This window comes from Urocitellus parryii, chromosome 3 (genome assembly GCF_045843805.1).
Source record: "Urocitellus parryii isolate mUroPar1 chromosome 3, mUroPar1.hap1, whole genome shotgun sequence".
NCBI classification, from domain to species: Eukaryota; Metazoa; Chordata; class Mammalia; order Rodentia; family Sciuridae; genus Urocitellus; species Urocitellus parryii.
In genome coordinates, this window is record NC_135533.1 from 124,293,386 (window position 1) to 124,315,713 (window position 22,328).

At 53.1% G+C, this 22,328-nt stretch overlaps 1 protein-coding gene across 1 annotated transcript in view; it reads right to left on the reverse strand.

Annotated features, from left to right (window-relative positions):
* Nucleotides 1-22,328, reverse strand: part of Tmem132c (transmembrane protein 132C) — a 190,287-nt gene that overhangs the window by 41,689 nt on the left and 126,270 nt on the right. The window contains exon 5 of the mRNA XM_077796454.1: nucleotides 6,113-6,296. Coding sequence (XP_077652580.1) covers nucleotides 6,113-6,296 — 184 coding nt within the window. The remainder of the gene's footprint in view (nucleotides 1-6,112; nucleotides 6,297-22,328) is intronic.

A 22,328-nucleotide genomic window follows, 5' to 3' on the forward strand; every position in this document is an offset into this window, starting at 1 on the left:
AACTCAAAAAATACTTAAATATACCCAAGGAGGTGAAAGTCCTCTATAATGAAAATTACTGAACACTGAAGAAAGACATAAAAGAAGACCTTAGAAGATGGAAAGACCTCCCATGTTTTTGAATAGGCAGAATTAATATTGTCAAGATGGTCACACTACCCAAAGTGTCAGACAAACTCAATGCAATACCCATCACAATGCCAATGACATTCTTCACAGAACCAGAAAAAAAATAGTCCTAAACTTCATTTGAAAGAATAGGAGACCCAGAATAGCCAAACCAATCCTAAGTAAGAAGAACTGAAGACATCTCAATACCAGATCTCAAACTATACTACGTAGCTGTAGGAACAGAATCAGCATGGTATTCTCACCGAACAGACATGAAGACCAGGGGAAGACGAGAGAAGGTGCAGAGACCGAGCCGCCCATGCACACTCATCTGATGGTTCTCTAAGGTGCTTGTTAGAGAAAAGATGGCCTTTTTGACAATTGGTGCTGGGGAAACTGGAAGTCCATATGGGGAAGAATGAAGGTAGATTCCGATCCTTCACCCTGCACAAAAGTGAGATCCAAGTGGATCAGAGACCTAGGAATCAGCCCAGACACTCTGCCACTCTGAGCGTTTGGCTAACATCTTCTAGCGGTTGCAGAGTGTCTGGGCTGAATCCTAGGTCTCTGATCCACTTGGATTTCACCTTTGTGCAGGGTGAGAGATCAGAATCTACCTTTGTTCTTCCCCGTATGGACTTCCAGTTTCCCCAGCACCAGTTGTGAAGTATGTACATATATGAATATACTCCTGTGAGTTTCACCTTTATGTATCTTCATAAAACACTATTTTTTAAAAAGAAACTATAACTAAATAGGAGAAAGATCGGTAGAGTAGAGGAAAGGAAATGATAGAGGAGAGGAGGAGGAGAGAGGGGAAGTACTGGGGCTGAATGTGAGCAGATTATATTTCATGCTTATATAATTACATCAAAAAGAACCCTGGTATTTATGTGTAACTATAATGCTCTAATTAAAAAAAAAACTCATTTAAAAAAGAAAGACTGGGTGAGAGAATCAGAAGTTTTTGTCAGTTTCTAGAAGGGTGAGTATGGCCGGTGGCAGCCCATGTGGCTCCCCTGGCACCCTATGGGCTCTGGAGGAGTGGAGGGTGGGGAGGAGCTGGCTGACCTTCAGTCCTTCCTGTGCACTTGCCTGCTCTCCCATGGCTCTCTCCATGTTGGATGGCCACGAGTTTCTTTAGTTTTTGTTTGTCTCTGTGTTCTCCATCTCCATTTCTCAATCATCTCCAATAAAGTTCTATAATCTTCCAAACTGGAGCGCAGTCTACTTTCTGGGTGAGCTGTGCAGCACCGCGGGACTGGGAGCTTGGGAAGACCTGCCTGTCACTCCAAACTCCCTTTCCTGGAGGGGACCAGGGTTCAGATGCGGGTGGTCACCATCCGAATATCCGCAATGATCACTGGGGAGCGTGGCTGTGTGGTGGGGGGGCAGGGTAAGCTCTCATTTCTTGCATGATCCATTGGTAACCCTGCAAACATCACTACCCACTAAAACAGCCTCCCATGCATCACAGTTTGCTTTTTAGGCAAAATTCTGGGCCAGTTAGTTGAAGGGAAAGAACATTTTTCAATTTAATTCCAAAGTAAACCTCCAGCTCTGACACAGAAACACTTATTTTCCTGTAGATTTATTTTTTATCTTAGCAAACATCTTCCAATTGCTTTAGAGCTTCCAAGCCCTCCTTCAGCTGGCTCTGAGGGGTTCATAGGCAACATTTCCAAATTGCAAAAGTAAAGTGGAGATGAGGGTTGGATCTTCTTGAAAATTCTTGAAACATCATTTCCCCATTGTCCCTATAAAAACAGTGCTCTCCCATCCTGTCAGAGGACATCTGCCTGGAGTTCTGGGGAGCATCTCCCTTTGCCTTTGAGAACTCAGGGTGTTGCAACACAGTCCCCGACACACCCAAGCAGCTCAGCCTTCCGTCATCTGCAGATTGATGGGTGGATCTAATGCATCCCTGCAGAGCCCCAGGCCTGCAGAGCCAAGCTTGGCTCCTGTTCTCCTGGGTCTCTGAGGCAGGAAAGTAACCATGGATGTCCCTTGGTGGAAAATACATTCCCAGGATCAATATGTCCCAGTAGGGTTCCTTAACCTCTCCCTTCAATCATAGGTGTAGACAGAGGGAAGAAAGGTGACCCAGGAGTGGGGCCTGATCATGGCTGCACCAGGGTGATCACCGCACATGGCCTGAGGAGGGAAGTAGTGATCCAGGAGGCACCTACCTGCTAGGTGCCACTCAGGTCCTGGCTGAGAACGAGCTTCCTCACAGGGTGTAACTGGAGGGCAGGTGATGAGGACCATGGACACTTGCAGCAAGGTCCAAGGACAGCCAGGCATGGTGCATCACCAGCCATTGTCCCAGGTCTAGTGCAAGGGGAGGGTAAGGGCCCTGGAGCCAGGGACAGGAAATCCACAGAGGACCACATCGCTGCCCCTCCAGCTGCAGGGGAGGGCAGGAGGTGGAGCTGCCCACAAAGGCCATGCCCCTGGACACAGCAGGCCATAGAGGGAATCCCAGGGCAGGCCACCCTGCGGGCTCTGTTCTTGCTGCACACAGGGCTCTGAGGATCTCGCTCATCCCCGAGAGTCTCCAGGCCACCCGAGAGGTGAGCGTTCAAATCACCATTCTGCAGACTCAAGAACAAGGAGCCGTCTCCTTTCCACAGTGCTAGTGATGGACATTTTTATTTTATCTTATTTTTATTTCATTTTATGCCGAGAGTGAAGGATATGTCCTAGGAATTTCAAAAGCTCTTGTGAGGAAAGTCCCTGGTTCCCACGTGCTTCTGGGTAAAGAAGGTGACTTCTTCTTCTACTCTTTATGATGAAAAGTGAAACTCTTCAAAATGCCCAGCAAACCCCCCACGTCCTGGGAAATTCAGTCCAGTTACATCAGTCCTGGGCGAGAGGATCTCTTCCTACACCGTCTAAATGAGGAGTGCAGCACCCCCAGGCTAGGCCCAAAACTTAGGTTTAAGTTTTAAGAAATTGAATAAACTAGGAGGAGAAACTCTTCAGGACCACGCAGCTGGAAACCCGCAATAACCACCCCTGTCCTGCCTCTTCCCCCTCCAGCAGCCGCCAGTCACTTTCTGATGGTGCCTTGTGAAATGTCTCCTTATTTGTCCCTGTCAGGCCACCAGAGTGCTTGCTGCCCTGGGCACAACAGGGTCCCTCCTGCTCACCCTTCAGGACAACCTGTGCCTGGCCCAGGGAAGAGCTGGGTGAGGCCCACTGAGGGCCGATGGTTTTCTTCTCAAGGAGACTATGGCCCCTCCTCAGAACACACAGAAGTGACCACACAGGATGTGTTCTGAGCCCCGCAGGCTCCACTCACCATGCAAATGGTCTTACATGGAAGACCCAAAGGCCCACGCACTCCTTCCTGAAGAGGGTGCTGCCCAGGCAGACCCGGGACGTCCCAGCCTCCCATCCAGACCCTGTGTTCACAAGTGGCCAAGGACGGCCCCAGTGACTGAGGGTGTCATGGTTCTTCACTAAAGAAGCACCAAGGGCCTGGCGGTGCCATGCAGGTCTCTTGCCTGCACAGACAGGGCTCTGCAGGACAGGGACACCCTTTTTCCAGCTCTGACTCAGTGGGCATGAGAGCTGCAGCCCAGCGGAAGGGAGGCTTGGGTGGTCCCTCCCCAGCTGCTCTCTGCCTGGACAGAGGAGGAGGCCTGAGCAGCCTGGTTTTCCAGGGAGAATGCCTTCATTGTAGCTTGCTCTAGCCTATTTTCTTTAAAATGAGCAACACACTGGGAAATTCACTTGAGTTTTTCCAAGACCAGGCTGGCTCTCTCTCTGGCTGCATATGCGCAAGTCAAGAGTTAGTTTCTCTGGCAGGTTTTTTTTTTTTTTTTTTTAATTTCTCATCTTCTAGTGAGAAACTTTTCACCATCATTGCTAGTTACTTCCAATGAACGTTAGTTTTTGACTGGTTATAAATATATTAATGCTCAATCTTAAAAAAAAATTCCTTTGAGATGTAATCACTCTTTTCATATATCAAAGAATGGAAGCCCCAGAATGCTTTTGTCAGCCCTGAATGCTCAGAAATTACAGAAAAACAAGAGAGGTCCCTAGGCTGCCCCATAGGCTGTCCCTGATTGGCACTGCCCTGGCGTCCCAAGCTGCATTGCACAGTTGCGGATCCCAGGGAAGCAAGATGGGGATGTCACCTGGACTCTCTGTCCAGTATTTAGACTTGAGGTCCACGTTGATCCTGCAGAGCTGCCTGCCCACCAGGGCCCTCAGAGATGAAGCCAGTCTGAATTCACCTTCAGTAGCTTGCAGTCAAAAGGGTTCCAGGTGCCACATTAGTAGTTATTTTGTCGTGCCTTACAGGCAGTACAAGACACAATGACCATTATACTAATATCTCACCTCAACGAGCATTCTTGTTTTGAAGGCAGGCCATAATAACATCCTATATCTTTATAATGATTTTGCTTTTTCAACATACTTGAGTGTCTTATCTTTTGCAAATAGGCAGGAATGGAGCACTGACACCCTAACTGCGACTGGTGTGGGTGTTAGTCTGCAAACCCTTTCTTTGGAGGGTCCGGAGTAGATATTGTAGAGTGGTAGGCCAAGAAGCAACGCTAGGCAGAGGAAGGAACTGTACACAACCTTTTGAAATGCAGACATTAGAAGAGTTGAAACCGCTGCTATCTCATGAGGGGTGTAGGCAGTAGAGTGCGTGTGGCCCACGGTTACAGTGGATATGATAAGCCAAGAGGGATCATTCTCCAACCTCAGTGTTCACAGATCCTCCTGACAGATGTGCCTTCTGGTAGACATCTGGCATCATTGTCCATTCCCCACCTCTCAGTGAAAGCCAGATTTTCCCTTGATACCCCACACCCACCAGCTCTCAGGGTGATCAGGTTCCCCAGGCCTGGCCAAGCAGAGCACTGAGTCTCGAGCCTTCAGTGTTTGGCTTCAGGCTGGTGCACGGCAATCAATTATGATCCTCATCAGAGCCAGCCCAAGGATGTACATGTGTGATTGGCAACAAGGATTTATTTTTTTCTTACTGGATGTAATACTATGAAAGTGCCAGAATGGCACTGTCAGGGCCACCTCGGGGCTCTAACAGAGAGTCACAGAGCTGAGGGAGGAAGAGAAGACACAGCCCTCCTTGACGATATTGTCAGGGCTCTGGGGTTTGAGCACCCGTGTGGCCTGCAGCGGCACTACTGGCATGACCTATGAAGTTCTTAATCCCAACCCAGACCTCCTAAGTCACGTGTGCAAGCACATTCAAGTCCGAGAAACACTTTCTAGACCTGGAAGTTCTGTGAGCCAAGTCTAAGTTGGGTTGGGTTTGCAGCCCTTGATACCCAAAGAACCTTGATCCACCCATTCCTGGTCATCCTGAATGCAGTCAAGCAAACAGGCTGTGTGCTGGCCGCCTCTCGCCAGTGCAGGCTGCTAAGCATGACTGGGCACTAGAGGACGGCAGGGCGAGGCACAGCACTGAGCATTGTCTGCATGGTGCACCTCAGATTGAATTGCAGCCCACCCGGAGCCTCTTGGAGCCCCTGCCGATCAGGCTCCTTCAGTCTGGGGCACTGAAGGAGTGTAGCCAACATGTCTCTCATGCATGGAGTAGGGATCAGGAAGAGCTAGAGGGTCCCTCAAGGACTGCACGGTCCAGAGCTCCCTGAGCTTCCAGGCACGCAATATAACCAAGAATGACATTTGCTGACTCAGGTCCCCAGGACTTCAAAGTCACTTGTTGCCACAGCATAACCTAGCCCACCCCAATAGGTTCGCAGCATGGCCCACAAAGCTTCTTAATAGAAAAGAAACAGAAGAAAGGAAATGGACTTAAAGAAGAGGTAAGTAGGTAAGGATGAATGTGGCCTGGGCGTGGCAGGCACCACGAGGACCCATAGCCAGGCTGAGCTCACCGAGTCAATAGTGGCTTCTCCCGGCTGGAGGGAGGTGGGAGGCTGGGGGGTCAGCACCCCTGGGGTTGCAACAATGCACGCCTTGAGGTGGGGGCGGCCAGGGCAGCACATCTTACCATGGCCAGCGGCACGATGCCCACTAGGTCCTTCTGGCTGATGAAGATCTCGGATACGGTGATGTCGGTGGTCCCCTTCCGCGGGTATTCCACCTGCCACGTGATGGGCTGAGTCCCCGAGAGGCTGCTGAAGCTGGCGATCTCAAAGTTCATCTGCACAACCTCGCTGAACAGACTGCTGCTTCTGGAAGGGAGCAGAGGGGAGTGGCGTCAGGCTGACTTCCTTCAAAGACCCTCTCCCTTACCCCTCCAAGGCAATCTTAGACTCTACAGATAAAGAAGAGGCCAAGGTTTGGTGGGGCACCTGGCACAGGCCACCACCTCCAGCTTGGGAGTGGGTGGCCAGGATGGAGCAGCAGCCACACATTATGGGTCTGGGATTGGGGTGTTGAACATGGAGCTAGCATCAGCCTGGGTCTCAAGGAGGCTCCTGATGAAGAGATAAGCCAGTGGGCCTGGGCTGGCTGTATGCATTCGTGTGGCCTTGAACTAAGCAGGCCCCTTATATTAGTGTCAAACATGCAGCAGATGCAATATCGCCTCCAACCCCTGCCCTCTTTCCTAGCTGGTCCCTTCCTCTCTCCTTAGGGACTAAGAAGTTCGTCCCACTCCCAGGCTCCCCTGCAGCCAGAAGGAGGCTCATAGCAGGGTCCACCAGGCAGGTCCCACTCATCCGGGGCTCAGGGATAAAAGGGGTCAAGAGACATCAGCAGTGGAGGGGGCTGGCATTCCCTGGAGAGCTGAGTTCCGGGTTCTTCAGGGCGACTGTGGGTGCTCCTGGCACCCTGGCCCTCATACTCTCAGCCACTGGTGTTGGGGACTGCAGATCAAGTCAAGATGGCGCCTGGCAGTTTGCCAGGAGGAGTGGTTTGTGAAGCAACGCCACTGAGCCATTAAGTTGGTGGAGATTCCTTATTGGCTGATTGCTATAACTGGATGATGCTAATTGAGTCAAGCTGTGTATAATCAGTTAGGTATATATACCTCTGCTACCTTGGGTGCCTGCTACCTTGAGTTCCCGCTCAGTTTTTTCCTACGATAAAGCAGTTCCCGCTTCAACCTTCAAGTTGCTTGTCACCTCCCGGTTATTTTGCCTAGCCGGGCTGCGGCACGCTGGTGCTGGTGTCTGCAGAGCCTGGTCACTTTTTCATGGTCTCTATTATCCCTGCTGCCCTGGCTCTGGCTAGGAGGTTAATACCTTCAATTCGGCACCTCTCCCAGTCTCCCAGGGTTGTCTGAATCGCCTAGTGTACTTCAGTGAAGCCTCTTGTGCTCAGAAGGCCTCCTTAGCTGGAGGGTCCCTGTGTCTGAACTTAAGAATTCCGACTATACTGTGCTTCCGGGGGCAGGGGGCCCAGACAGGTGTTCAGCAAGCTCACCTAGCATACTTCAGAGCCAGTGACAGTCCAGACTTTCTCAGATGATGAAATTTAGGCCTGGAAAGGGAACATGGCTTCCTCTGACCTGAGTGGCAGCATCAACACGGAGCACTGTGTCTCCTGCTCCCTAGCGCAGTGCTCTTTGGCACCAGCCTCTGTGGCCAGACACGACCTCCCAGGCACCAAAGGACCTTCTCAAGACAGGGAACAGCCAACTGTGTCCTTGGACCAAACAGCAGCTGGCTACTTTGGCAAGTCACGCTTTATTGGTGCAAAGCCCTGTGGGACAGCTTGCATTCTGTCTGTGGCTGTGTTGGTGACATGGAGGCAGGTGTGAGACCGGCATCGCCTTCATATCCTGAAGCACACATGGTCTGGACCTTCGGGGGAACCTGCTGGTCTTCGCCATCGGCTGGAGAAGGAAGGTGGCTGCACTGTCCACAGCTGTTTAATCACCAGAACTGAGGAGAACCAAGAAGGAGGGGTGTCCCAGTGTCCCTGGCCACTTGGCCAGGGTCCTGTGGAGCCTTGAGGTTCAGACCAGGATTGCCTAAGCAGTGGGTCAGCCGTCGGCACCATCTCAGGCTGGCATCTAGAGGGTAGGCCACCTGTTTGCAGGCAAAATCAAGGGGGTTTTCCAGTGCACATTAAGGAAGACATACCAGATGCACTCAGCAGTGGCCCCGTGAGCGTGCGCTGGTGCTGGGTGGAGGCGGGCCGCCTTTCCCTTTGCCAGGGTGAGAATCAGCCACAAACGCACCTGCGGAGTCTTCAGGGCTTGCTCCAGGCTGAGGGCTACATGCACTTGGCACAGTCCGTGGCTGAGCTGGAGGTAACGGATGCACCAGCCCAAGCTCTGGGACAGGTGGATCCTCCATGAGTTCTCTGAGCCTGAGGTGGGGCCCGGAGAATCGTGATTAATGAAACACCAGGATCCCTCTGGAAGGGAAAATAAACCCAAGGTCTGGACAATCCAGTTGGGCTGCAAATCTCAGGAGTGAACCTCTGGTCTTGGACAATGAAGGATCTGGGGTCTGGAGTGTTTCCAAACTGGGAGATGAGCTCTTGCTCCAGGAACCAGAGGCTCTGGCATCTATGCTGCCCGATGACCTCCAGGGCGTCCTCCTCCCTGGCCACAGGCACTCCTGGGTTTCCAGGGCTTAATCTTGTTCTCCTAGTGAGGACACCGGGGACCTCCCCACCTGCCATGGAGGAGGGTCCTGCTGGCTAGGCCTGCTGGAGGTGCCACCGCTGCCCGGCTACTTGGTGGACTCCTGCCAGCAATGGCTTGGCCCTCCTTGGGACAGCACATGACAAAACTCCAACTACCCATGGGCTCGGTCTGCGGAGGCCCCCAGGAGGCCTGTCCTGATGCCAGGCTGCAGAGTCTCCAGGGCTCCCGCCTACACCTGGCTGCATCTCCTGCAGCATATTCTTTTGTGACCATCACCAAAGCTCTCAAATCTTTCTGAGGCTCAGCGGCATCACCCCCACTGGAACACCGGTGTTCCCACCACAGGAAGGGGAGCAGCCTGCAGGGGACAGGACTCCACCTGCTGCAGCCACAGCTCCTGCAGCTCAGCCAAGGCTGGGAACGACGGCTTGACTCAGAACAAAGAGGAAGCAATGTTTTCCCTGGTGCTGAAGGACTGGGAGGTATGATCTTCATGAGCGATGAGGTTACCTGCCCAAGGTGGGGTTTTTATTTTTGAACCAAGGATTGAACCCAGGGGTGCTTTACCACTGACCCACATCCACAGCCCTTTAAAATATTTTACTTAGAGACAGGGTCTCACTGAGTTGCTTATGGCCTTGCTAAGATGCTGAGGCTGGCTTTGAACTCACGATCCTCCTGCCTCAGCCTCCTGAGCCGCTAGAACTACAGGTGTATACCACTGTGCCTGGCCTTTCAAGGGGTTTTGCTAAAGTGCATACAGAATGGAAAGAAGACCCTACTGTTAATGAGATTCACTATGTTCCAGGCACAGGCCCAGGCTCCATGCATGCGTCATTCCAAACCCCACTGAAAATCCGCAGGGTGCATGGCTGCCGAGACTCCCAGTTCACACCAGTGTTGGAGCAGAGACTCCTGACTCTGCAGCCAGGGATGGCTTTGCATCACAGAATTGAGGGCAATAACTCTGCACGTCCCTGTTTGAAACATGCTGTGGTCCCCCCCTGGGGCTCTCAGCACTCTTGTGAGCCAACTGAGCTCAATTTCTGTTTCAGAATAAAATAATAATAATAATAATAAAAAAGTTTGCAGTTGGAGGAAAACTCCAGCCGCCTAAGAGCTGGGCAGAATTACAGGCAGAGTGATATCAGGACGAGCCCCTGGGTCAAGGGGGACGGGGACGTGTGCTTATTTAGAACATTGACATCAGACTCTCAGGCAGCGGAGACCTCAGAGAGACGGAGGAGACGTCCTGGGTCACAGGGAGCCCAGAGGCATGTGTGGGAAGAGGCCACCCAAGGCCGACCTGGCAGAGACGGGCCGGTGCCTGGGAGGCTCAAGCCTGAACTGGCTGACTGGGAACAGGGGGTACAGACTTCATACCCTGTTTATTTAGTTCTCTGCACAGGTGTGGCTCTATCCCCTCCTCAGTGGCCAGCCAGCCTTAACTTCATCTTTTAGAGCATGTGGGACGTATCAAATTACAGGGAGGGGAGCTACTAGGGAATCGGGCACTGTGGAGAGGTGAGCGGAGAGGGCGACCGGTGCCCACGGCCTGCTCTGTTCCCTCTGAGCGGAAGCCTTGCTGCGTGCCTGCGACGGCTGCCTTCTCAGTGCGGGGTAGAGAAAGATGGTTCCAGAGAGGCTGGGAACCTGTGCTTTTCTATGGAATCTCTGGATAACAGCTCTTTCGGCCCCGATGTGGCTCAGACGGCAGCTCCACTTGCTGTCTCTGGTTGGGAACTCCAGTGGCCGTGGGTTCCTCCACACCTCTATCTCAGAGGCTTCCTCTTTCTGGGAACACTTTGCAGAAGCTCCTTCACTGAGGTGGAAGAGGCCTGTCCTGAGGACGGTGCAGTGTGATTTCCCAACTGGGTCCCCAGGACTCCAAAGGGGTGAGCAAGAGATGGGCGTGGCTACGTGGGTCCTGAATGCCCCTGGGTCCCTATGTCCTCATGTTGCCAAATAAGAGCAGCCGTGGCCTAGGGGTTCAAGACATTGGGTCTCTAGGAGGCATTTATTTCAAGGAATGAAAGAGAAAGAAGGAAAGAAGGAGATGAGGGAGAGAAGAGGGAAGGAAGAGGATGGAGAGTTAGAACCCAGACTGTGTAGAAGAGCAGGCCAGGAACCCCCACCCAGCTTAGGTGGGGTTGGAGTAAAAAAGAGGAATTTCAACACTTATGTGACTCCAGAAAGCGTCCAAGAGCCATCCCTTGCTAAAATCAATAATGGGCACTTATTGCAGTGACTCTTGAAAGAAATTTTCAAAATCGGCTTAAAGAAGCTCTTACTGAAAAGCAAATAAATTCCCCCAATAGTCACAATAGTGTTTGGACCACCGAAAATTCAATGTACCAAGCCTCTTATCTATTGGGCTTTATCTGGTAAGAAAGTCTCAACGCCAGAGGGACTTGGCCTCCCCACTCCGGGGGAGGGCACTTCCCCTCCTTAGCTGCAGAGAGAGAGGAGAGCCACAAAGGGAAGAAAGGAGCCTCGGAGTGGGGCTGCCCCAGGATATCGGGGCGTCTGCCCCAGGCCTCGCTTTATTCCTCTGCTTCATGTGCATTGGATGAAGGTGGGCACACGTCCTGTCCCCAGACCCCAGGTCCATCCTGATGGCCTGTGTGCTCTGGGGTGTCAGAGCTACAGATTGTGGGTTTGAGCTACAAATTGCGAGCAACTGCAAAACCCTTGATCCAGCTGAGGGAAGGGAACAGAACATATGCTTCAAAGTCACCAGGAAGGGAGGAGAAAAGAAATGGATAAGGTGGGGGGGACAAAGAAGGGCCACAAATCTAGAGCCTCAGAGAAAGCCAGCTGCTCTCTTGACTCTCCACCAGCGACCCCCATTCCGAGTGTTGAGCAAGGACGGGGACTGGCTGAGGAGATGACCTGCTGCTGTCCAGCATGCCTGGGCAGCCAGAAGGAGTCTCCTCTTTCTTTCCTGCTCTCCCCAGTTACTAGGCAGAATTCCAGGCTCAGGACAGCGGCTGGAGAGCAAAGCCTAGGAAGCCTGCGTGTTGCCAAGCACTCGGATTTGGAGCCTGGACTTAAAAGCAAACCTAAGCACACATTTTCCTTCTCTCTAAAGGAGCAAAGCCTAGGAATCCATGGGAGCAGGCAATAAATGGGAAGATGGAGAAAGAGACTCCTTTACTGCCAATTACATCAATGCCAATGGCGTCCCTTTAAAGCACAGCAGCCCCTTGGAACAGCCAAACCCGTCATTACTGTGGATCTAGCTCCCACCTGAATTCCCTCTGTCGTAACTACTTAAGGGGAGATGCTGGGTCTCAAACCCTACCCACCTCTTTCAGGGGTGGCTTTGCTGTACCTCCCATCAAGAGCTGAGACCCTCTCTCCCCTGCTAGAATCCAAGCTGGCCCTGAGATTCACTTTGGCCCAAAGAGCACCGTGGAAGTGACCCTGCAGAACTTCCCAGCCTCGCAGCAGCTACCCTTCTCTTGAGGGGCACTGCTGTGACATCACCATGACATGAAGACCCTGGGCTGTGTGGAGAGAGAGGCCCCTACCATCCAGCCCCAAGCTGCTGCACCAGGTAAAGACAGTGCCAATGGGGGGGTGGCCCAGTGAGTTTCTACTCAGGAGAAGCAGTGTATGGCTTGGAGTCAGAAAGCACGGGGGACTCTGTTACGTAGCACTAGGTGGAGACATGGCTGCCACAGCTCTTTTGAGCAGAGTATGGCACAGGTAGGGCACAGGTGGAGAAGAAATTGGATGCCAAGAGCAGAGAGGAGCCCAGAAGCCCACCCAGAATGCAGTGAAATGTTTGCCCAGCTCCAAGGAAGTCTTCTGAGGTGGCTGAGAGGGGACAGAGGCAGAACTCCATCTCAGTGTCCAGCAGGAGGATGGGTGGACAGTAAGATGGCCTGGACTGTGGACAGAGACCACTGAACATGGTTGCTCCATGAGGGTGGGCCTCAGCACCCACCACACTGGCACACAGGAAGCAATTGGCAGTTCCTTCATGTGAGGCCATCAGAGAGAGACGACCCGAGGGCCCGGTGTCCTCTGCAGCCCTATGCCACGATGAGCCTTGTCAGCTGGGCCAAGTTTGCAGAGAACCCTGCAGAGCCTAACGGGCCCAAATGACCAAGTTTCCACCTGAAATGCCTTATCAGGCTTTCCACCTACAGGAGGGGTGGGGGCTGGGGGAGATGGGAGTGAACGGCAGGGGAGGCCTGGAGCGGCACATGCCATTCTGCGCACTGGGGTGTGTCCATGGGAAAGCCCACTGCCTTCCCCAGTGAAGCTGTGCATGGTTAACAGTGCCCAGGCAGCAGCCAGCCTGAGCCCGGCCCCAAGATCCAGTGTCTCTCAAATCCGGTCACAGGATTCCACCTCCACGGGGCTTCCTCATCTCCTCATCATCCCCCGGCCCCTCCCATCTGGCCCTGGTGCTACTCAAACACACCAAGTGCATCTCGGCTGGTCCCTCACTGCATGAACACATGACACACTCTTCACATGACCCTGGACCCTTGCCTCCACTGGAGGCTCACCCTGCCCTTTCATTTACATGTCACACATTACACTGTGCACCCCTTTGTACCTGCTGGACCTCATGCCCCCTCCTTCTCCAAGGCCAGCTCCCTGACAGCATGACATGGCCCCTTCCATTGCCTCCTCAGGTCTCATCACTGCCATAATCCATGGGAGGCACCCAGCAAATATTTGTTGAATGCGTGACATGTGAGCGATTGCTCCCCGAGCCAAGCTCCCTGAGACTCACGATTTTCTTTCCTCCCACTAGTCAGGTTAATATTAATTTTTGCTCAAGACGGGAGTCGGCTTTCTTGGAAGGGAGTGCAGGCGCATCCTTGGGAGCTATCAGCTCTTCCAGAAGCCTTGAACCTGTTCCAGGAGCCAAGTGAAAGGCAGAGCCCCCTGGAGGTTCTCCAGCACAGCCACTCTCGAGGTCCACTCCTAAAACTTTGCATTTTCCGATTATCACAGAAGACAGACGCTGGATCTGCTCCAAAGCTTGCTATTGAATTTTATGCCTGCTAAGCTCTACTAAATACATAATGAGGAGGCCGAATTAACTATGCAGAATTGTAATTTACAGTTAATGTTTGTAATTGATGAGCTGCGGGTCTCTGTGGCAGCGCTAACTGCTGAGATGAGAAGGCCCTGAAGGGATAAAGGAAAGTTTCCTCTTTGGAAACAGAAGGCTTCCTCAACCAGTTTTGTGCCCATTCATCCAGCATCCAGCCACTGGACACTGACCAACATGGATTTGTGCCAGGCACTGTGTGAGAGACGGGGAAGTGAGCCATTGTGGTCCACAGCACCTGTGGGCAACCCAGGAGTCCCCAGACTCCTGCTGTCCACTCACTGCTTACTTGGCTACAGACACGGTGAGGAGACTGCCTAGTGGTGGTAGATCATCAAGCCTGGGTGCTGCTCTGCCCTGGTCCCCTGGGTTCCCTTCTTTGGCACCTGACTACAATGATGTTTCCAATTTCGGGTTCCCTTGGAGTTGAGAAAGTGCTTCTCTTTGAACTTGGGGGTACAGACCATAAGTACTCTGGAGGAACTTGAACTCAGAACCTCTGCTGTCTTATTTAAGATGCTCGACCCTGACTGATGGCAGGAGGGCCTGCTGGGCTTTAAGGAGATACCAGTGCTTTTTTAAAAGTGGCCTTCCCCTCTCTCTCTCAGATTGGGCCAGCAGGGGGTGGGCCTGGACGTTCCTCTTCTTGTTTGGTAAAGCTTCTGAGGACACCCCAGGGGCAGGTAGGGTAAAGAAGTACTGATTTTTGTTTGGTTTGGTTTTTAAGGGAGTAGTATCAAGTACTACTATCAAGTTTGGTTTGGTTTTTAAGGGAGTAGTATCTTGTACCCAAATCAGCAGCAGCAAGATGGGACAGGGTCTCATCCCAGCAAAGCTGTAGAGGCAGGCCTGAGTGCCCTGGCCCCCTGGCCCTGCCCTGGGCCTCCTGGTTCCGTGGACAGCCCCACAGTCAGAGTACAGAGGGCCTCTGCCTGAGACACACACTGTGCCTGAGACAGAAGAGCTGTCCCTGGGAGGAGGCTCTGCGGAGGGACTCACTCCAAGGACTAGTGGGGTGGTAGGTGAAAAGGGGGAAGACACTTCTGCCTCCAGAGGTGAGGGACAAGGTCGCACATGGGTCTGGGGAGAACGCAGGAGCTGGGTCCCAGAGCAGAGCTATGGGGCTGGAGCCATCGAGGACAAGGGCCTCTTCCAGAGACACCCTGCAGCCGAGAGAGCACCCTCAGCTTCCTCCTTCTACTCTCCGACTCTCGCCCTCCCTCAGGGCCTCCCTGTGGCTACACAGAGCCAATAGCCCAGTGGGCAAGTTTGGTACCTTGCTGTAATCCAGGTGAAAGGACCCAATCATGGCAGCCCCCCCACCCTCCATAACCCAGTTAGCAAGGGAGCTTGGAAAGTTCATTCTGCAGGTTGCGGAGTGATGGACTGAGACCAATAGGTCCCCGGCCAGCGCTGCCCACCTCGACTCCCACACAAGCACCTCCACCCACTCCACTGAGGGAGGACCAGCGTAATGCCCCAGCTAGGGGAGACTGGCCAGGAGGTGACAGTAGCTTCCCCGAAACAGACTGGAGCTGAGACCTGCCCAGGGTGGAGTTGACCAGGGGAAGGCACCCACAGGGTTTAGGAAGGGGCCTTGTGAGGGAAGACCCCCTGAGGACCTACGATATGTCCCAACACCTAGGGGAGCAAGCTGGGAGATCCAGGGTCTGACACCCCTGCTCTGCTGGTGGTGGCAGTGTGATGGGGTCCTCCAAACTCCATCCTTCAACATGCACATTTTAAAAATATTTTTATTTTATTTTTATGTGGTGCTGAGGATTGAACCCAATGCCTCACGCATACCAGGCGAGCATGCTACTACTTGAGCCATATCTCCAGCCCAACATGTGCTTTTTTACGTGTTCTCAATACTGTCTGCATTTTATCTTTAAAAGGTTTTTTTTTGTATTAAAATATATAAAATGCATCACATGGGGAAGAAGCATACTGGGGGCCACTCTCCTCCCTGGCTCAGTCCCTCCCGGATCCCAAGACAGCGAGGAGCTGACACAGCAGGATGTGGGGCTCCCTTGGAAGGATCTGGGTGCAACTGGATTACAAGGAGGAGCAGCAAGGGCTATGCAGAGTGGACTCCCAGGCAGAGGCCTCTGGTGGTGGGCAGGGTCCTGGGAGAAGAGCAGAGAGGGTTGGAAAGGATGGGCGAGGAGGGAGTGGACTGGGAAACCGTAGGAGAAGAGGGCAGGACAGGGAGCGGCTGCCCAGCAGGGAGGGAGTGGGAGCTCCTCGGGTTCCCAGTGCTGGTATGGGAGGCCGGAGACTGGAAGCTCCTGGAGGTTTGCTCTGACGGCTGCTAAGTGTCACTCAGTCCTGCGGGGGGTTATGCAGGGCATGCTCTGCCTGGGCTGGAAGCAGTCAGTTCTCCAGCAGGCTCTGTGGCTTGACCTGTCCATCATGGTCCATGGCTGTCTTCCCACTGTGAGGAGTGGCACCCCTGCCCCTGCTCACCCCACAAGCCAGAGAGGGCAGGGAGGTGAGCAGGGAGGGGATGTTCCTGTGAGCAGGGAGGTCCTTCTGTAACATACAGCTCCTGAGGCCACTTCTATCTTTAACTGTCTCCCTGACTTCCTACCTTAGTTAGAGGACCTGTGTCCTTCCCTGGGTCACTATGTCTTTCCCCCTCCTCCTCCGTCTCTCCCCTCGCTGTGCCGCTGCTCTGGGCTTTGGCTGCTGCACAGACCCACTGAGCTCACCCCACCTTTGCATGGCTGCTTCCTTTGGCTCTCAGTGCATGGCCGGCTCCATCCTGTCACCCAGCGTAGAAGTCGTGACATTCTGAAAATTGAACACCAGACTCAAGGTTTCACCCCCGGTGCCCATGCTGCACTTTCCCCGCTGCCGAGGGGTAAGCTCCTTGAGATGAGAAACTTTGTCAGGTCCCTGTGGGGTTCCTGAGGCTTAGCACAGTGCCTGGAAGAGCAGGAGGGGTGACCACACCTGCATTTGTTCAGAGGATTACTCTGGGTCCCTTCTCCACCTCTGGCATCATGGCCCTGATCCCCCAAGGCCTGGTGCATGCCTCACGGCCTCCTGAGGATCACCTCTGGTTCCTCCCAGCAGCACCCACTGTCCTCTCCGGAGGACACGCCCACTGGGTTGATGACTTCTGAGAAGCAGAAGTGAGCTGGAGGCCAGGTGGGAGGAGGGAGCCAGCTTCCAGATAGGATGATGGACACACACACAGCTGCCATCTCTCCAATCAGCTGCAGTTCTGTGGTGCAGCGGGAAACTGAGGCACCAGGGCACCCCACTTGCCCTGACAAGCCTGCCTTCAATTTCCAGCGGCCCCTCAGTGTCAGGGACAGGCCAGGGCCAAGTGTCAACCACCTGCTCTCCACTCACCCAGTGTGTTGGGTCTGCAGTTCAGGAAAAACTATCACAAGGTGCCTGGACAGCATCCCTAACAGAAAATGGGCAAGCTACAAAGAAACGGCTCTGCTGAAGGGGACGGCCTTCCCCACCCCAGGCTCCACTGTGGCTATGACAAAGCATTTGACCACGTGTTCGCTCACACATGGACTTCACTAGAAGGGCTCTTACGTGGGGTTGGGCGCTGGGGCCTCCATGCAGCCGCGGACTGGCCGTCGTTGTCCTGTTCCCATCCTCCTCGGGACCCCGTGGGACACTCAGGGTGCACACATCAGAACTTCCCAGCATCTGTCTAAACAGCGCACGGGATGGTGGCTTCCTTCTGAGGAATGACCCTTCTGCTGTTGCATGGAGCTGCGATGGGTGGTCACTTCCTGGTGGCTCCCCCACCCCACTTTAAAATCACAGCGTCTGAGTTTCGACCCTCAGGTTCTGTGTGGCCAGTGAGACTGAGCTGGGTGCTGTGCCCTCCCAGGTCCTTGCTGTCCAGCCTTGCCAAGAAGGGAGAGCGCAGGGTGCAGTGTGGCGGTGCCAGGTCACCCACCCCAAGCCCTTGTTGAGGCTGCTGTCCTGCCCTCCCTGTGACCATCTGCTCTTTGCTTCTTGCCCCACCCCCACCCCCAACCAGGGTTACCTTAGCCAGATTCGGCTTCTGCTGCTAGGCATCCACAAACAGACTGACTGAGCCTGCTGGGCCTCAGTCCTCCCTCTGTAAGAGCAGGGTGTTCAGCTCTTGGCGTTAACACTGGCCACAGAGGCGCACACCTCACACCTGTCGCCAACTCTGGGAAGCCAGAGCTCGGGACAGCAGGCTCCGAGAGAAATCCCCGCCCTGCTCAGGCCCTGGAAACCACATCGGACTCACTCATCTTTAAACGGTTCCTTATATTCCGACAAGGAGCAGCTTGGCTTCAAAGGCGGCAGATGCCGTGAACAAATGTCTCCCCTGTGGGCCATCACTTGCTGCAGGAAGAGGGTCAGATACCAGGGGAAAATGCAGCCAGCGGAAAAATCAATGGGGGACCAAACCTGCTGTTCCCCACTCTGTCCCCTGGGGAGCCCGGTTCTCTCTCAGCTGCGCTGACCCTTCTGACCCATCTTGAGAAAGAATGCTTGCTGGCCAGCAGCCCTCCCTCTGCAGAGCCTGGCTCTCTGGAGCAGCCGTGATGGAGAGCCAGGGGCGCTTTTCAAATCCACAGCCCTGAAGCTGTAACTATCTAGCTGAGCCCATCCAAGGGGACCTTCCACTTAGAAAAAGCCATTCTTAGGTGACTTGGAAACAGCCGGAATGGAGAGTAAAGATGCCGGAATGAACCGCATCCTTTGAGAAATCAGTTCCGAGGCTGCAATTTCATTTTCAAGTAAACTCCGTTTAGAGGGGCTCCCTGGACCCAGGACTGTGGGGAATTGAATAATACTGTGTTCACACTGGAAATGGAAAACATCGTCCTGTTGACAAATGGTTTCAATCCCAGAGCCCTCCTTGCACTCAAGTGTTACAAAGCAGCCGTGACAGCTGTTCCTCCCTTTGCTCTCTTTATTCCCAGCCTTGTTTGGGAGGGACAGCGGTGCTGGGCCCACTGGGCACCGGCTGGGAGGTTTCTAGCTACCTTCATTTACAGCATGTGACACGCAGTCTTTCAAGAAATGTTTAGTGTGTACCTACAGCATGCAAGGCAGGTTTTAAGGAGCTGGGGACACAGAAGCAAAAAAATGCATGCCGATTTTCATGGAGTTTGGTGCCAATGTCTGTATGGGGGCTGGGAAGGTGGCAGGAGGTGCTGCTGATGGGGGGAGGCACCTAATAATGAATTCCCCAGGCCCCACCCTTCCTTTCCACCTAGCTTCCTGGTCACAGGGCTTTGCTGGCAGTTTGCACAACTGTGCTGACTGGGGCAGATGTGATTCTAAGACACCACGGAGGCCACCAGAGCCTTGAGCAGGTGCTTTGCTACTCATTCGGCCTGATTTTCTGTCCTTTCTTGTTTTATAAGCTGGGACTCAGAGAAAGCCCTCCCTAGCGCAGGAAAGCCAGAGCACGTGAGGTAAGCTCCTAAGGCAACAGCCAGCACTCTCTACGATTCTGCAGGTGAGCTCAGGAGAGGGGACTAGAGAGACCTGGAAATCCAGATGCAGTAGAGGAAGCATGAGGGGCAGGAACAGTTTCAGTAACTGCTGTCACCTGGCTCTGTCTTCAGGATTGCACAGGGGGTCGAGCTGCTGGGTTAGGAGGGAAACCACCTGCATCAGTGCTCACGGTGTGTAGGAGTGTGTGTGTCCAGTGTGCACCAGTTCCTGGCCCTGCATGGGAGGTGCCAGCCTCAGAAGGAGTGCCTGTCTCAAGGACAGGTGATGGCAGGACCTGAACCCAGATCCCATGCAGATGTCATCCACGTGCAGGGGAAGACTCCCACTCTTACTAGCTGTGTGACTGATGATAGGAAGTTGTCTCTGGGCTAAGCGAGGCAGCCCTTAGAGGATGGCCCCAGGACCCAGAGAGCAGCTTCCAGCTCAGTTGGGGGCAGAAGTCTGTGTTGAAGCTTTCATTTGAAGCGGGGAGGAGAAGAGAGGGAACATGGAGAGGGGCCAGCCTCCTGGTCCCAGACGGTGCCTTCTTGCTGTGTCCTCATAGGCTGCCCTCCGACCCCTTTCCTGAGAGCCCTACTGACATTCACAGAGCACCAGCCTCATCACGTAAGCACCTTCCAAGCCCCCTCCTCTGAACCCAGCCAGTGTGTCCTGGTGGGATCCAGCCTAGGATCTCAGGGGACACAGCCCCCACACTGGGTCCAGGCTGGGTTCTTGCAGCCCCAACAACCCACCACCCACCAGTGAAGTAAATGACCAAAAAGCACATACACAGGCCTAAGCCACCCATTGTCCCTCACCTGATCTTGACCTCGGAGTCTCCAGACATAGGGATCATTTCTTCATCTTTAAGACAGGGTGCATAGAAGAATCTACCCCCCGGCCGTTAGTCACAGGAGCATGAGTTGCTACACAGCAGGTGCCCAGAGCCAGACTAGCACTAAGGAGCTGCTGCTGATTGTCTTTGGGACTCCAAACTTCAAATTTGGAATGCGCCACACGACAGGCACATGGTGTTTGGCCAGATCTAAGGGCCTTTTGTTCTGTTAGTTACTTTGTATTTCCTCTGTAAATCGTCTTGCTTTTTTCTGAGGCCTATATACATTTGTTTAGCAGAAGATTTTCTGTCAAGCCATGGAGCTGAAAACAAGACGCACAGCCAAAATTTGAGGAGCTAGAGGACGGGGGCCCCGGGTCTCACTGCCGGAGGGAGCCTCATCCAGAGAGAGATGGAGATGAGGTCACTTTCTCATCTTGCAATTTGATTGACTGAGTGCCATGGGGCACTCGACCCCACTAAAGCCATCTGCTACAGTCTGAATGCTTGTGTCCCCCAACTCCACAAAATCCTCAGTTCCCAGGGTGGCGGAGAGTTTGAAGGTGAGGTCTTAGGGTGAAATTAGGTCATGAGGGTGAGGTCCTTGAGAAAGGGATTAGTGCCTTAGAAAAGAGAGCCTTCTGCTGTGAGAGGTCAGGTGGGAAGACACTATGAGCAAGGAGATGGTGCCTTGACCTTGGACCTGCAGACTGTGCTCTCTACATTTCTGCTGTTTAAGGCCTCCTGGTTTATGGTGTTTTTATAACAGCTGGAAGGGACAAAGGCATCATTTTCCACAATACCTCAGGAATCAGGGCTTCTGTGGCTTATTTGGCGTTTGATGTCCACTGTCAAAACACCACTGCAAGCGAGATCACTACTAGGACACAGACTCTGAAGGAAGCCATAGATGACCTGCCCTGGCCCGGACTAATTCTCCCTCCAGTGAAAGTGCACGGGGCTGAGGGGAGGAACCCGGAGCAGGGACTGAAACTCTGAGCTTTGGGGCCCTTGGCTCCACTCTGTCCCCTTCCTACAGCCTCTGCATCCCCAGGTGAGACCCAGAGGCCCAGAAGGGGCACTCAGGGGCATCTCGGGGCAGGGTCCCCTTAACTCGCTGAGTCGGAACAAGGGCTGCAGAAGGGTGACCCGGACTGGCAACAGGTGTGCCTGCAGGACGATTCCGGGTGGGAGAGTGGGGAAGGCACTGGAGCCAGGACACAGGTGTGGGTGGCGGGGGCTCTTTTCCACTTCAGAATCCGCCATGTCTCCTGGTTTCACCTGGACTCCTCCCACGTCCACTGGGCTGTCTGTTTAATAGTTGCCAGGACTTCTTGTCACAACAGGCATGATTGTTGTGCAAGGGGGAAGCGTGGCGAATGCAGAGGACGAGTCCTACGTCTTGAAGGAATATTTTTTAAAAGACAGCAGTTTGGTGGTTTTATTTGCTTATGTAATAGTGGAAAAATACAAGCTGCAACCCCATTTCACCCTGTAGCTAATAATCTTTTTAACTGTAACAGAACAGAATTCTGGTCTTGCAAAGTAGGTCACAGGTTGCTAAATAAATACCACTAAATTTATCTTTATAATACATACTACATATTTATAAAAGCACAACATATTAATATAAATACATACTATATATAGATTACTCGTAAGCGTATAGAAGGTACTTATTATATGTATTGCTAAAGTAAGCACACTTGGCTATTGCAATTGTTTAGTTATTTTTTACATTTTAAAATTTAAAATTTTAAATGTAACACACATACTCAGTAACAAAAGATTTAAACAGTACATAAAAATACAGGGTGCAGGGAAGGTAAGTTTCCCTCCACTCCCAGCATTTATTTTCCCAACTTCCCTCCCACTGGATAGCCTTGCTGAGATCTTCTGCATTCACCAAAGTCCTCCACACTTCTCCACTGTGACCCCATGTGAGTAGTGTTGAGCATGTCCATGGTGTCATGCAGGGCACAGCTGCCAACTCCAAAATACTTTTCATCTTGCAAAACTGAGCTCTGTGCCCATCCAAGTAGCCCCATTTCCCATTTCTGCAGCTGCTGGCACCTGCTACTCTCCATCTCTCCGAACTCAGCTGCTGTGGGGGGGGGCTCCTCCAAGAGGAGGCTGGTGTGCGCCTCCTGTGGCCAGCTGAGGTCTTGGACTCCATGGTCCACTTTCATTCCCCACCTGGGACAGCGGCCACCCGTGTGGCTCTGCGCCTCGCTTTTCTTACTTTGCAGATGGATGGAGCAGGCACAACCCATTTTCAATGGCCGTGGACC